Source organism: Chiloscyllium punctatum, chromosome 39 (assembly GCF_047496795.1).
Source record: "Chiloscyllium punctatum isolate Juve2018m chromosome 39, sChiPun1.3, whole genome shotgun sequence".
Taxonomy (NCBI): Eukaryota; Metazoa; Chordata; class Chondrichthyes; order Orectolobiformes; family Hemiscylliidae; genus Chiloscyllium; species Chiloscyllium punctatum.
In genome coordinates, this window is record NC_092777.1 from 13,987,651 (window position 1) to 14,000,885 (window position 13,235).

General features: G+C 42.4%; 1 protein-coding gene across 5 annotated transcripts in view; it reads left to right on the plus strand.

The window, feature by feature from the left end:
• The window catches only part of tmem94 (transmembrane protein 94), a 140,254-nt gene that overhangs the window by 27,762 nt on the left and 99,257 nt on the right, over window positions 1-13,235 (plus strand). For 2 of the 5 annotated variants that reach the window (XR_011954786.1, XM_072558216.1), the window contains exon 1: window positions 1,197-1,358. The exons of 1 other annotated variant lie outside the window; for it this stretch is intronic. Coding sequence is in view for 2 of the 4 variants with exons in the window: in XM_072558216.1 (XP_072414317.1) it covers window positions 1,299-1,358 (60 nt within the window). In the remaining 2 variants the exon portion in view is untranslated. Of the gene's footprint in view, window positions 1-1,194; window positions 1,359-13,235 lie in introns of those variants that run through there. 2 more of the 5 variants (XR_011954785.1, XM_072558215.1) reach the window with 2 other exon arrangements.

Sequence of the window (13,235 nt, forward strand, 5' to 3'; positions counted from 1 at the left end):
AGGTCACTTCTACCCCAAAAGAGATTCCAATGATCCAAAAATGTGAATCCTTCTCCCATACACCAGCTCCTCAGCCATGCGTTCATCTGCTCTATCCTGCTGTTCCTGCCCTCACCAGCTCAGAGCACTGGGAGTTACTACCCTTAAGCGAATTGAATATTCTGAAGACTGGCTTAAAAAACCAATCTCAAAAAGGGAGTGAATGCAGTATCTCTTTGGCACAACTGGCTGACAATGCTGCAAGTACTTCAGTCTTTGCTGTTGTGTTCTGGTATTGGGATCTAACATCATTGAGAATGCTTCCTTCTCCCATTAATCATTTAATTTGCCACTTCCATTAGAACCTGATTGGTATTTATTACTAGGGGATCAGCTCAGTGTCTTAAATTGTTTTTGGATAATATTTGCTCTTTAAGTGGATGTTTTACTAACTCTTGCATTGCCTTCAGATAAACATGGGGAAACTTTTATGGTTAATAAGGCATTGCATTTATACGCTGCTCTCCGATATTTTTCAGGGTTTCACATCCAGTGAATACTTTGGAAGCTTAGTGACTTGTTATCAAGGAAAGCAAAGACATTGTACGCACAGTAAAGAATCACAACAACTGTGTGTTGATGTCTTTGGTTTGAGCTGAAATAGTGGAATTTCACTGGGATGCCTGTGAAAAATGCCATTTTGTTATTCAAATTGTGTTGCGATCTATCCTATCCACTGGAACAGGAAGGGCTATAAATGTTCTTCTGCGCATCACTCATTGATGATGCAGCACTCTGCATGTTGGCATGATCAAGTGCTTATGTACTAATGTGAGACTTGAACCCCATAATTATCTTGGCCAGACTAGCGACTCAACAAACTCTGCTAACCTGCCGTTTAAAATTGGGATTTGTCAAAGCCTGACGCCTTTAATCAAACCCTTTATTTATTCTTTTCTCTACTATCCCTAACCCATGCAGTAATCTTGAATTTGTACTGAATTAAAACTGAATGTATTATTAGTTTTAAATGCGGGCTTGCCCAGATTTTGAAGTGTTGTACAGCAGCAAGAAATTATCCTTTTCAGCTGCAGACAAACCCCTTGCCAGAGTGCTGCGTACGCTAAATTTATCGTTGGTTCCATTATGCTAGGAAGCTGGTAAGGAGCCCATCATGTACGTGACCAGGAGCAGCCTGAGACGTTGACGCCTGCTGCTGCGTTTCTGATTCCAGAGCTATCTCTGCCTGGCAGCTCAGGCTGAGCACACGAAAAAGCGTATTCTCAGTATCTTTACATCTGCAGCCTACATTGGGCTCAATGCTTTTCAAAGATCTAAAACCAGTGGCAATCAAGCCTCAGAAGTGGACTAAGATGCGAGTGAGTGTTGATTTGGTTTGTATTTAGCAAATTAATTTATCATGTCTTATGATGGGGCAGCATGTTTCTCTTCAATGAGAAGTCTTGGCTGTTATTTATGAATCAAGATGGTTCAGAGATGTCAGTGGAAATGCTTTTTACCATTAATTTATGCTATTTTGGAGTACTGTCAATGTCTGATTGTGCTGCTTATATGTAAACAAGGTGACAAAAATGATGCAGTTATAGTCAGGAGTATGCTGTGTGCTCCTTCTGTACAACTAGAAATTATTCAGAAATGAATGTGTATGTTAACTTCTCTAAGATGTTAGCAGATGTGTGTTTTAACATGCTACTGTCCTCAGCAAACAGCAATTAGAGAATGCCTTCTATAAGCATGCAACAGCAACTTGAATGAGAAAATGTATCGCTGGCACATTAGGTTAAAATTTATTTTGGGCACTATTCTCTTCCCAAATAGGTTTCCCTGTGCAGAGCAGACAAAAAAGAACATTTTTTTTCCAACACTATAGGTATCTAATGCTTTCTGGCAGCAGAGCCTTATTCTCATCCTAATCATCCCTCCGCTACTAATGTTGATTATTTAGATGGGGGAAATATCATTGAATGAAAATTAAGGAAGATCAGCCTTTGATATCTGAAACCTACTGTAGCAATTTGTCATGTTAGTTCAGCAATTACCAGGACAGCAATGCTTTTACAAAAGCAAAATGCTGCGGAAATCTGAAATAAAATCCAAATATTGGAATATATTTAGCCAGCTGGCATCATCGGAGAGAGAGAAGCAGTCAACATTTCAAGTTTGATATGAATAATCACATTTGACCATTAATCCTGTTTCCCCCTCCACCGATGTTACCAGATTAGAGTGGTGCTGGAAAAGCACAGCAGTTCAGGCAGCAACCGAGGAGCAGTAAAATCGACGTTTCGGGCAAAAGCCCTTCATCAGGAATACAGGCAGAGAGCCTGAAGGGTGGAGAGATAAATGAGAGGAGGGTGGGGGTTGTATCCGTTGCTCCCGATGCGGTCTCCTCTGCATTGGGGAGACTGGACGCCTCCTAGCAGAGCACTTTAGGGAACATCTCCGGGACACCCGCACCAATCAACCACACCACCCTGTGGCCCAACATTTCAACTCCCCCTCCCACTCTGCCGAGGACATGGAGGTCCTGGGCCTCCTTCGCCGCCGCTCCCTCACCACCAGATGCCTGGAGGAAGAACGCCTCATCTTCTGCCTCGGAACACTTCAACCCCAGGGCATCAATGTGGACTTCAACAGTTTCCTCATTTCCCCTTCCCCCACCTCACCCCAGTTCCAAACTTCCAGCTCAGCACTGTCCTCATGACTTGTCCTACCTGCCTATCATCATTTCCACCTATCCACTCCACCTTCCCCCCCCGACCTTTCACCTTCATCCCCTCCCCCACTCACCTATTGTACTCTATGCTACTTTTTCCCCACCCCCACCCTCATCTCATTTATCTCTGGGACACCCGCACCCACTGCCCCGTGACTGAACACTTCAACTCCCCCTCCCACTCAGTCAAGGACATGCAGGCCCTGGGCCGCCTCCACTGCCAAACCGTTGCCACCCGATGCCCAGAGGAGGAACGCCTCCTATTCCACCTTGGGACCCTGCAATCCTGTGGGATAAATGTGGATTTCAACACCTTCCCCATTTCCTCTCCCCCTACATTATCTGGTCCCAAGCCTCCAACTTGGCACCACTCTCCGGACCTGTCCATCACTGCCCCCTCTGACCTAACACCTTTTCCCCCTCACCTTCATCCACCTTCCCCACCCCTCCCAACCCAACAAGGACAGAACCCCCCCCCCCCCCCCCCGGTCCTTACCTTCCACCCCACAAACCACTGCATACCTTCCCCCAAACCCAACCCCGTCCCATTTATCTCTCAGCCCCAACCCACAAGCCTCATTCCTGATGAAGGGCTTATGCTTGAAACATCAATTCTCTTGCTCCTCGGATGCTGCCTGACCTGCTGTGTTTTCCCAGCATCAAACTCTCGACGCTCAAAGAATGGCCAGTTAGATCATGTTATGGAGGCCAGCTTGCCCCAATCAAACATCATTTCAGCCCAAGATGTCTTACTCCACTGGGAATATTTACTGATATCATGCACAATGATATAATCCAGACTACAGTTTTGCCAGGATGATATACGATAAAGGTTGATTATACAGACTCGTAAAATTGACTTATCTCTATATGTTAAAACGATGGCTGCCTGGGAATTAGTAATGAAACTGTAATTCAATGAAGGAATCAGATGTTGCAGAGTAAAACTGATGATTTATGGCAGTCTGAAGCTGGGAGGTATATTACCATCCATTAATTTTATTGCAGGTTCCAATGTTCAATCCTCTCTAAAATGAGAACAATGCCATTAACTCAGATGGCTGCAGGTCCAGGAACTTGCTCTTGATCTCTGCTTTACAACGCACATGGTCTTGCTACAATTATACAGGGCATTGGTGAGGGCACACCTATAATATTGCATGCAGTTTTGGTCTTCTCATTTGAGACAGTGCAATGAAGGTTTACCAAATTAATTCCTAGAATGGCAGGACTGATGTAGGACGAGAAATTGAGTCAATTAGGATTGCATTCACTGGAGTTTAGAATAACAGTGTGTGTGGTGTGGCGGGGGGGGGATCTCATAGAAACCTATAAAATTCTGATAGGAATACACAGGTTAAATGCAGGAAGGATGTTCCCAACATTTGGGGAAACCAGAACCAGGGGTCATGGTTGAAGGAAAAGGGGAAATATTTTGAGACTGACAAAAGAGGAATTTCTGCACCCAAAGTGGTGAGCCTAAAAAGTGATTGATGCTAAACCATTGAGTTTTTAAGGAGGTGGTAGATATAGCTCATGGCTAAAGGGATCAAGGGATAATGGAAATATGGTGGTATTAGGGTATTCCGATTCATTTTCGGCCATGATCATAATGAATGGCACTGCAGGCTTGAGAGAGCAAATAGCCTACTCCATTCTTCAGGACATGTCCTAGTAGTGCATTTACCTGAATCTCACTCATGCAATATTAACCTTTAATATTACAAATATAATTCCATTCCCTTTTACTAATTCTTTTCCTAATTTTTTAAATGAAGCCTCTCTCTCTTTATGGTTAATTTTTGCATTTACCTTCAACTCATCAAGTAGAGCCAAAGCCAGTCAAAAACCAAAACAGTGATGGAGAATATGTAATATTCTTCTGACCCACATATTTTCTAGTTAATGTAACCCTTGCCATCCACATAGAAGTCAAACAGCCTAAATATACTGCGCCTCAGCAGTGTAAAGACCAATGGGGATGAACCTCACTGATGGATGCGGAAGAAACGATTTACACATATTTCCCTATCACAACTGAGAAATGACCAATTGATCTGGGCTAGGAGTATTGGTTGATGGAAGATTTTCCATTAAAACTCTGCTCAGACTTCAAATAGTGCTTTGACTTCTAGTTAAGCCATGAGTTCAGATAAACAGAGTAGCAGATCCTCCTCAATGATAAGATCAAGGCCAGGCTAGCTACCTATAAATCACAAATTCCTTAGATTTCCCCTTTCAAATGTGACAAGCACTGTTGGTAATGCCTTCATGTTAATGTAAATGAAATGCAAGACTTTAACACCACCAGTATGGAGATGTGAAAACTTATTTTTTTTCCCCCCAGTGATTTGTTTTGAGAAGAGAAAAACATAGTCAAATATTGTCCTATCTTTAAACTATAAATGTTTGGCAACGAAATCACAATTTTACAAAATATCTTTTGTTTTGGCTTTACTACAGTTTCAGGGGACAAAAACATCCAATCACCAAACTGTCAAACCTATCAACTTATTTCTCATAAACTTTTAAAAATTACAACCAATCAATTCTCTGTCCAATTTCTCTTTCCTTAACTGGTTGTTCTTAGTAGTTGTCCCCAGTAAGCGAGCACTAACTATTCAACGACAATGAACATCACAGACCCACTCTATCACAGAATACCTACAGTGTGGAATCAGGCCAACTTATCCTGTCTGCACTTTTCAATCCCCCACACTTACCATAAGGGATCACTAGATAGTCTATAAGAGCAGTTACAGATGCAAAATGTCCATCATTTTCAGCAAATGGTGGGAACAGATAATCGCAGAGTCAGACTGCACAAATGCAGTGTGACAAGTAACACAAGCAGTTGACAGATGTAGGACAGAAAAGTACAAGGCAAAACAAATTTCTGTGTATAAGGCAATGTAAGGTTTGAATAAGATTGTAAATGGCAAAAAGGTGACGACTGCAGTGAATGAGGTGCAAATCTAAAGCAATTTTAATACCAGGAACACAGCTTGTATAACATTTCCAACGGTAGACCATTAATTAAGATGAGGAGCAAAGGGTTAACTATACCTCAAAGAACAGCTGCTGAACACTTGTGTAAGGTGCTGTCATAGAACATAGAACAGTACAGCACAGGCCCTTCGGCCTTTGATGTTGTGCTGACCTTTTATCCTACTCTCAGATCAGAGTACCTACATACCCTTCATTGTACTGTACCTATCCAAGAGTTGCTTAAAAGTGCCTAATGTATTGGACTCTACCACCACCGCTGGCAGTGCATTTCACCCACACACCACTCTGTGTAAAGAACCGACCTCTGACATCTCCCCTGAACCTTCCTCCAATCACCTTAAAATTATACTCCCTCTTGATGGGCGTTTCTGCCCTGGGAAAGAGTCTTCAGCTATCCACTCTATCTATGCCTCTCAATAGCTTGTACATGTCTATCAAGTCACCTCTCATCCATCTTCACTCCAATGAGAAAAGACCTCGCTCCCTCAACTTATCTTCATAAGAAATACCCTGCAGTTCAGACAGCATGCTGGTAAATCTCCTCTGTACCCTCTCTAAACCTTCCATGTCTTTCATATAATGAGATGACCAGATGCACACAATGTTCCAAGTGTAGTCGAACCAGGACTATAGAGTTGCAGCATAACCTCACAGCTCTTAAACTCAATCCCCCCGCTAATGAAAGCCAAAACACCATACACTTCTTAACAAACCTATAAACCCGGGTAGCAACTTTGAGGGATTTATGGACATGGATCCCAAGATCCCTCTGTTCCTCCACACTGCCAAGAATTCAATAAAGTTTGTGAAGCATGACCTGCCCCTCTCAAAGCCATGCTGACTATCTTTAATCAAACTATCGTTTTCCAAATAATCATAAATCCTATCTCTCAGAATCCTTTCCAATACTTTGCCCACCACTGACTTCAGACTGACTGATCTTTTAATTCCCAGGATTATCCCTATTCCGGTTCTTGAACAAGGGAATAACATTTACCACCCTCCAGTCATCTGGCACTACTCCAGTGGACAGTGAGGACACAAAGATCTTCGCCAAAGGTGCAGCAATCTCTTCCCTCATTTCCCGTAGTATCCATGGGTGTATCTCATCAGACCCAGGGGATTTATCTATCGATATGTTTTTCAAAATTTTCAGCATGTCCTCCTGCATAACATCAATCTGTTCTAGCATTTCAGTCTGTTTCACGCTGTCCTCAGAAACGTCAAGATTAGATTAGATTCCCTAGTGTGGAAACAGGCCCTTCAGCACAACAAATCCACACCTCCAAAAAGTAACCCACCCAGACCGAATTCCCCTCTGACTAATGTATCTAACACAATGGGCAACTTAGCATTCACCTGACCTGCACATCTTTGGATTGTGGGATGAAACTGGACCACCCAGAGGAAACCCATGCAGTCACTGGGAGAATGCAGACTCCACACAGACAGTTGCCTGAGGCTGGAATCGAACCTGGGACCCTGGTGCTGTGAGGCAGCAGTGCTAACCACTGAGCCCCAAGTCTCTCTCAGTAATGAATACTGAAGCAAAGTATTCATTAAAGACCCCTCCTACATCCTCCGACTCCAGACACAACTTTCCTCCTCTATCCCTGATCAGCCCTACCCTCACTCTGGCCATCCTCTTGTTCCTCACATAAGTGTAGAATGCCTTCGGATTTTCCTTAATCCTACCCACTAAAGCTTTTCATGGTTCTTTCCAGCTCTCCCAAGTCCATTCTTCAGTTCCTTCCTGGCTACCTTGTTACCCTCTAAAGCTCTGTCTGATCCTTGCTTCCCCAAGCTTAAGTAAGTTTCCTTTTTCCTCTTGACTAGATGCTCCACATCCCTTGTCACCCAAAGTTCTTTCAATCTATCACCCCTTCCATGCCTCAGTGGGACAAACCTGTCCAGCATTATCAGCAAGTGCTTGCTAAACAACCTCCTCATTTCTGTTGTGCATTTCCCTGAAAATATCTGTTCCCAATTTAGGCACCCGGCTCCTGCCTAATAGCATTGTAATTCCCCCTCCCCCAATTAAATGCTTTCCCATACCATCTGCTCGTAATAATGTAAGATCACATGGAACAGGAGCCAAAGTAGGCTTGCCTGAAGATAACCTTTCGCATCATCCCTTCTACTCAATTACGTTCAATAGAGCCTAATAATGTTCACTCAGCAGAGCACAGACTTGATGTTACTACATCAGTTGACCTACCCATTCACCTTTCCATAAGATTGACAGTTCTAAATCCAAGAGAACTGCTCCAGACAGGGATATATCCATCTATTTTGAGAACTCCAAATTTGCCCTTATTTAATGGTTGAGTTGAGCCGCTAACCAAGTTTTTGCCCGATATTTCCTTTTCTTTGCATTTCCTTTTATCTGAACTGCAAAAAAAACCACAAGGTATCATGCGGCTAACCTCTCTATATAGCTCTGTCCACTTCATGTGGTATTTAGCCTATTTATTTAACACTTTTAGAGCAACAGAAGATGGACAAAGGCAAAACTCTTCTGAAGCTACTAACTCATGTTGGGGTATATAGTTTCTTGGGTTTTGCCAGCCCCTGAGGCTTGGATGGCCAGCATGGAATTTGTTTTAACACTAACTCATGAATAGGTATGATTACTCTCTATTTTACTCATATACAACGCAGCATACATAGCATGGTGGTGCTGGCATGTCATAAGTGAAAGTGTGATGAAAGAAAGAGGTAAATGACTGACACTGTAATCACCTTTTTAAAAACAGACAATAGTTTTTAGACACTAACCTAAAAACTAGGTTTTTATAGGTTAGTTATACTGGGTGGTGCCAGTATAACTCCAGAAGATGGACTGTTCCACACACCCGACAAACAGGCCGGCATAGCTGGGTCCCATGCAGGTGCCCATGGCTTCCTCTTTAGTTTGGAGGAAGTGGGAGGATTGGAAGGAGAAGTTGAGGACGAGGACCAGTTCAGCCATGCGGATGAGGATGTCAATGGAAGGGTACTGGTTGGGATGGCGTGAGAGGAAGAAACCGGAGGGATTGGAGACCTTCATCGTGGTGGATGGATGTGTACAGGCACTGGATGTCCACGGTGAAGATGAGGCATTGGGGTCCGGAGAAACGAAAATCTTGGAGGAGGTGAAGGGCATGGATGGAGTCCCGAACGTAGGTGGGGAGTTCCTGGACTGAGGGGGACAGGACGGTGCCGGGGTAGGAGGAGATGAGTTCGCTGGGACAGGCGCAGGCTGAGACAATGGGTCGACCTGGGAAGTCAGGTTTGTGAATCTTGGGAAGGAGGTAGAATTGGGTGGTGTGGGGTTCACTGACAATGAGGCTGTGGATGGGAGATCCCCAGAGGTGATCCACAACTCACAGACACCTCCTCCTAGTGCTCCCTTGATCACAACTTCCCCTCCCATCAACCAAACCATCATCTCCCAGACCATTCACAACCCCCTTAGTCTAGGAGATTACAGTAGATCAGGCAGCATCCATGGAGAGAGAGCAACCTAACATTTTGAGTCTCGTTGACTAAACTGCCTGGTTTGGGTATGGAGCATTTTTGTATTGATGACTGCTGACAGGTATACTGGTATGGTGTTAAATTTAATTGGACTTTAGTTCTGTCCTAATTCTTTTAGCATAAAACTGATGCAGTCCAAACAGCATGAATCTGTCTGTTTGAGCAGGTCTCTGTTGTCTCCACTGTTGTATTTCGTTGCAACATTAGTGTCACAGTGTAGAAACTTGGTGAAATTAGATTATAAAAACCTTTCAAGGTATGATGATCTTTAATTAAAAAATCAATTATGACATTAAGTGCGCAATGTTTCTGCTTCACATTATGCAAGTTCAGAATCATTGCTGTTCCAAGCTTTGTGAACATCTTTATCATTGGTGACCTTTAAGCGGCAATTGGATAGGTACATGGATAGGTGCTTAAGCTAGGACAAATGTTCGGCACAACATCGTGGGCCGAAGGACCTGTTCTGTGCTGTATTGTTCTATGTTCTATCTTTCAATTATGCACCAGGAGTGAGAACCCACATTAGACCAGCACTGGCAAAGACTGGGCACTCTGTGTGCTAACAATGTGTGTTGTTATTGGGTTCTGTATCCTGGAAATCTATTGATGGGCAATTTAGAGCATTATGAATGATGCCGTCTCATTTAACCTCCTGGTGTAAAATCTATTCACATTAATGGTACACAATGATGATTGAGTCAGCTTGATTCAGTTGATAGTGCTCACCTTTCTGGATGAGGAAGATCAAGGTTCGCAACATGTTGGTCTGTTGAGAGTTGAATGCATAACTCGTGTTATGAAGATGTGGGTGTATTGTACCTCAAAGAAACTTAAAAGCAAACAGAACTAGCTGACAGCACCAAGTGTTCTCAACAAGGTATAATGTTGCATGTCGTCCAGCAGTTAGTGTAGCTGGTTGCCTGGAGACAAAAACAAATTTGAATTTTGCCAATCAGTTTAACTTATACCCCAAAAAAACCAACCTCCAATCAAGTTTGAATTTAATATATTGACAATATTAAAAACCAGTGAAACAATATGATGCTTTAGGGTATAAGACTGGGAAAAATTGAGCAGTTGGCAGAGAACTGCCACACCACCAGCATGTAGAGACTGCCCGAAAAATAGCGCTCTTAAAGGTACCTATTATCAACCAGTATCCTATGAAACAGAAATCCCTAACAAGAAAAAAAGACTGAAGAAGAGAAGATTTGACTTCTGGCTAATTTTGAAAACTTAATTTTTTGGTCAACCTTAATCAGGGGGTTTTAACGGGCTAGTATTGTAGACGGGGAAGGTAAAAGATAGGTTAGAGGAAGGAGTTGTAAATCACATTGTTAGTTAATTATTCGCTCTTATACTTTAAGAAATGAAGTTATTAATTTTTACTACTTGGCCTCTCCAATTTTTAAAGGTTACTGCACGGTATAAATCTTTTTTGTGTTGCTGGTTTAAATTAAGCAGGAGGGTTTATCCCGTGTCGGAACACTAGAGGGTGTACCTTAGTATATGGGTAAAGTGGTTGATGTGGTGTATATGGATTTCAGTAAGGCATTTGATAAGGTTCCTCACAGTAGACTGTTGTACAAAAAATGGAGGCATGGGATTAAGGATGACTTAGCCATTTGGATCAGAAGAAGAAGAGAGGGTGGTGATTGACAGGAAATGTTCATTCTTGAGTTCAGTTACTAGTGGAGTACCGCAAGGATCTGTTTTGGGCTGTTTTGTCATTTTCATTTATAACCTAGATGAGGGCGTAGAAGGATGGGTTAGTACATTTGCGGGTGACACTGAGGTCAGGGGAGTTGTTGATAGTGCTGAAGGTTGTTGCAGGTTACAGAGGGATATAGATAAGCTACGGAGCTGGGCTGAGGGGTGGCAAATGGAGTTTAATGCAGAAAAGTATGAGGTGATTCACATTGGAAGGAGCAATAAGAATGCAGAATACTGAGCTAATGGTAAGATTCTTGGTAGTGTAGATGAGCAGAGAGATCTTGGTGTCCATGTACATAGATCCATGAAAGTTGCCACCCAGGTTGATAGGGTTGTTAAGAAGTAAAAAGGTAAAAACAATGACTGCAGATACTGGAAACCAGATTCTGGATTAGTGGTGCTGGAAGAGCACAGCAGTTCAGGCAGCATCCAAGTAGCTTCGAAATCGACGTTTCGGGCAAAAGCCCTTCATCAGGAATAAAGGCAGTGAGCCTGAAGCGTGGAGCGATAAGCTAGAGGAGCGAAGGCCTACAGTGTGTTAGCTTTAATTGGTGGAAGAATTGAGTTTTGGAGCCATGAGGTCATGCTGAGGCTGTACAAAACTCTGGTGCAGCCACATTTGGAGTATTGCATACAGTTCTGGTCACTGTATTATAGGAAGGATGTGGAAGCTTTGAAAGGTTTCAGAGGAGGTTTACCAGGATGTTGTCTGGTATGGAGGGAAGGTCTTATGAGGAAAGGCTGAGGGGCTTGAGGCTGTTTTCGTTAGAAAGACGAAGGTTGAGAGGTTACTTGATTGAGGCATATAAGATAATCAGAGGGTTAGATCGGGTGAACATGGAGAGCCTTTTTTCTCAGATGGTGATGGGTGGCAGCTTTAAATTGAGGGGTGATAGATATAGGACAGAGGTAGTTTCTTTACTCAGAGTAGTAGGGGTGTGGAATGCACTGCCTGCAACAGTAGTGGTCTTGCCAACTTTAAGGGCAATAAATGGTCATTGGGTAAACATGGATGAAAATGGAATAGTGTAGGATTGGTAGGCTTCAGATTGGCTCCCCAGGTTGGTGCATCATTGAGGGCTGAAGGGCCTGTACTGTGCTGTTATGTTCTATTGATCTGTCATTAAATCAGGACTCAAAGCCAGAATTTACTTTCTCATTCCAGTTGGTTGGATGGTATTAAGGATCCATCAATGTTACTGTAAGTGTTAGGAGTCCTTGTGACATCTTGATGCATGTTCCTGGCTCAATCAGTATTACCAAAAAGACACATGAAGTAGTCAATCATCTCCTTTCAGCTTTAGATCTCAGGTAGAATTGCTGCTCCGTTTATCTGCAAGATAGTTCATGCACCACTAAACAATGCATAGTATTTGAAATGGTTTGAATAATTGAGACAATCATATGCAATGAGTGGAAACATTTTGTTTGTCATTGTGACACTTGATGTTTAGTCGTGATTGCAATGGATCCAAAAGAAATTGAAAGCAAATCAAATTGAGGAATTTAAAATCTGAAAGATACTTAAGAGTAATGTACATAATACAGAAGCAATAATGTTTTATGGTACATTTTGACATCTTCAAATGCTTCCCAAAGATTACTTGGAATAATATCCTTAAACAGTATCTGATTAAAACTCAATTTAAAATGAAGATGGGTTGCCTGCTGTGAATGTAAGATGGAAAATTAATTTTTAATGTGTGTTTCATTGATTTTTAATCTGTGTTAAGGGATTTGAAAGCTGATTTTGCTCAGCTCAACTTTTTTTCATTTATTTGTGGAATGATGATGGTCACAGCATGACTGGCAGCTGGTGCAAGTGTATTTTTAACAAAACTCTGAAGGGTGCTGTCTCTTTAATCACACTGTGATCTCTGAACAGGCAAATGCACTAAAGAATTATAAGCATGTAAAACCACAACATTAAAGCCAAAATATTGTGGATACTGGAAAAACTCAGCATGTTTGGGGGCTTCTGTGGAGGGAGAAGCAGAATTCATGCTTCTCAAGGCAGGTCATGCAGATTTGAAATGTTTAATTCTATTTCTCACTCCACTGAAGCTGCCAGACCTGCTGCGTTTCTCCAACATTCCCTACGTTTGTCACAAAATTAAAACCATTAACTCCATTGTTTGAGGTAGAATGATGCAGCATATTTATGTTTCACCATATATGCATGAAGTAGAGAGCAGTGCTGAGCTAAATGCTAGCAGTACCCTCAAGTCCAGTCTTATTTGGTCATGATATTTGCTCTGTGGCCATTCTGCTCAAT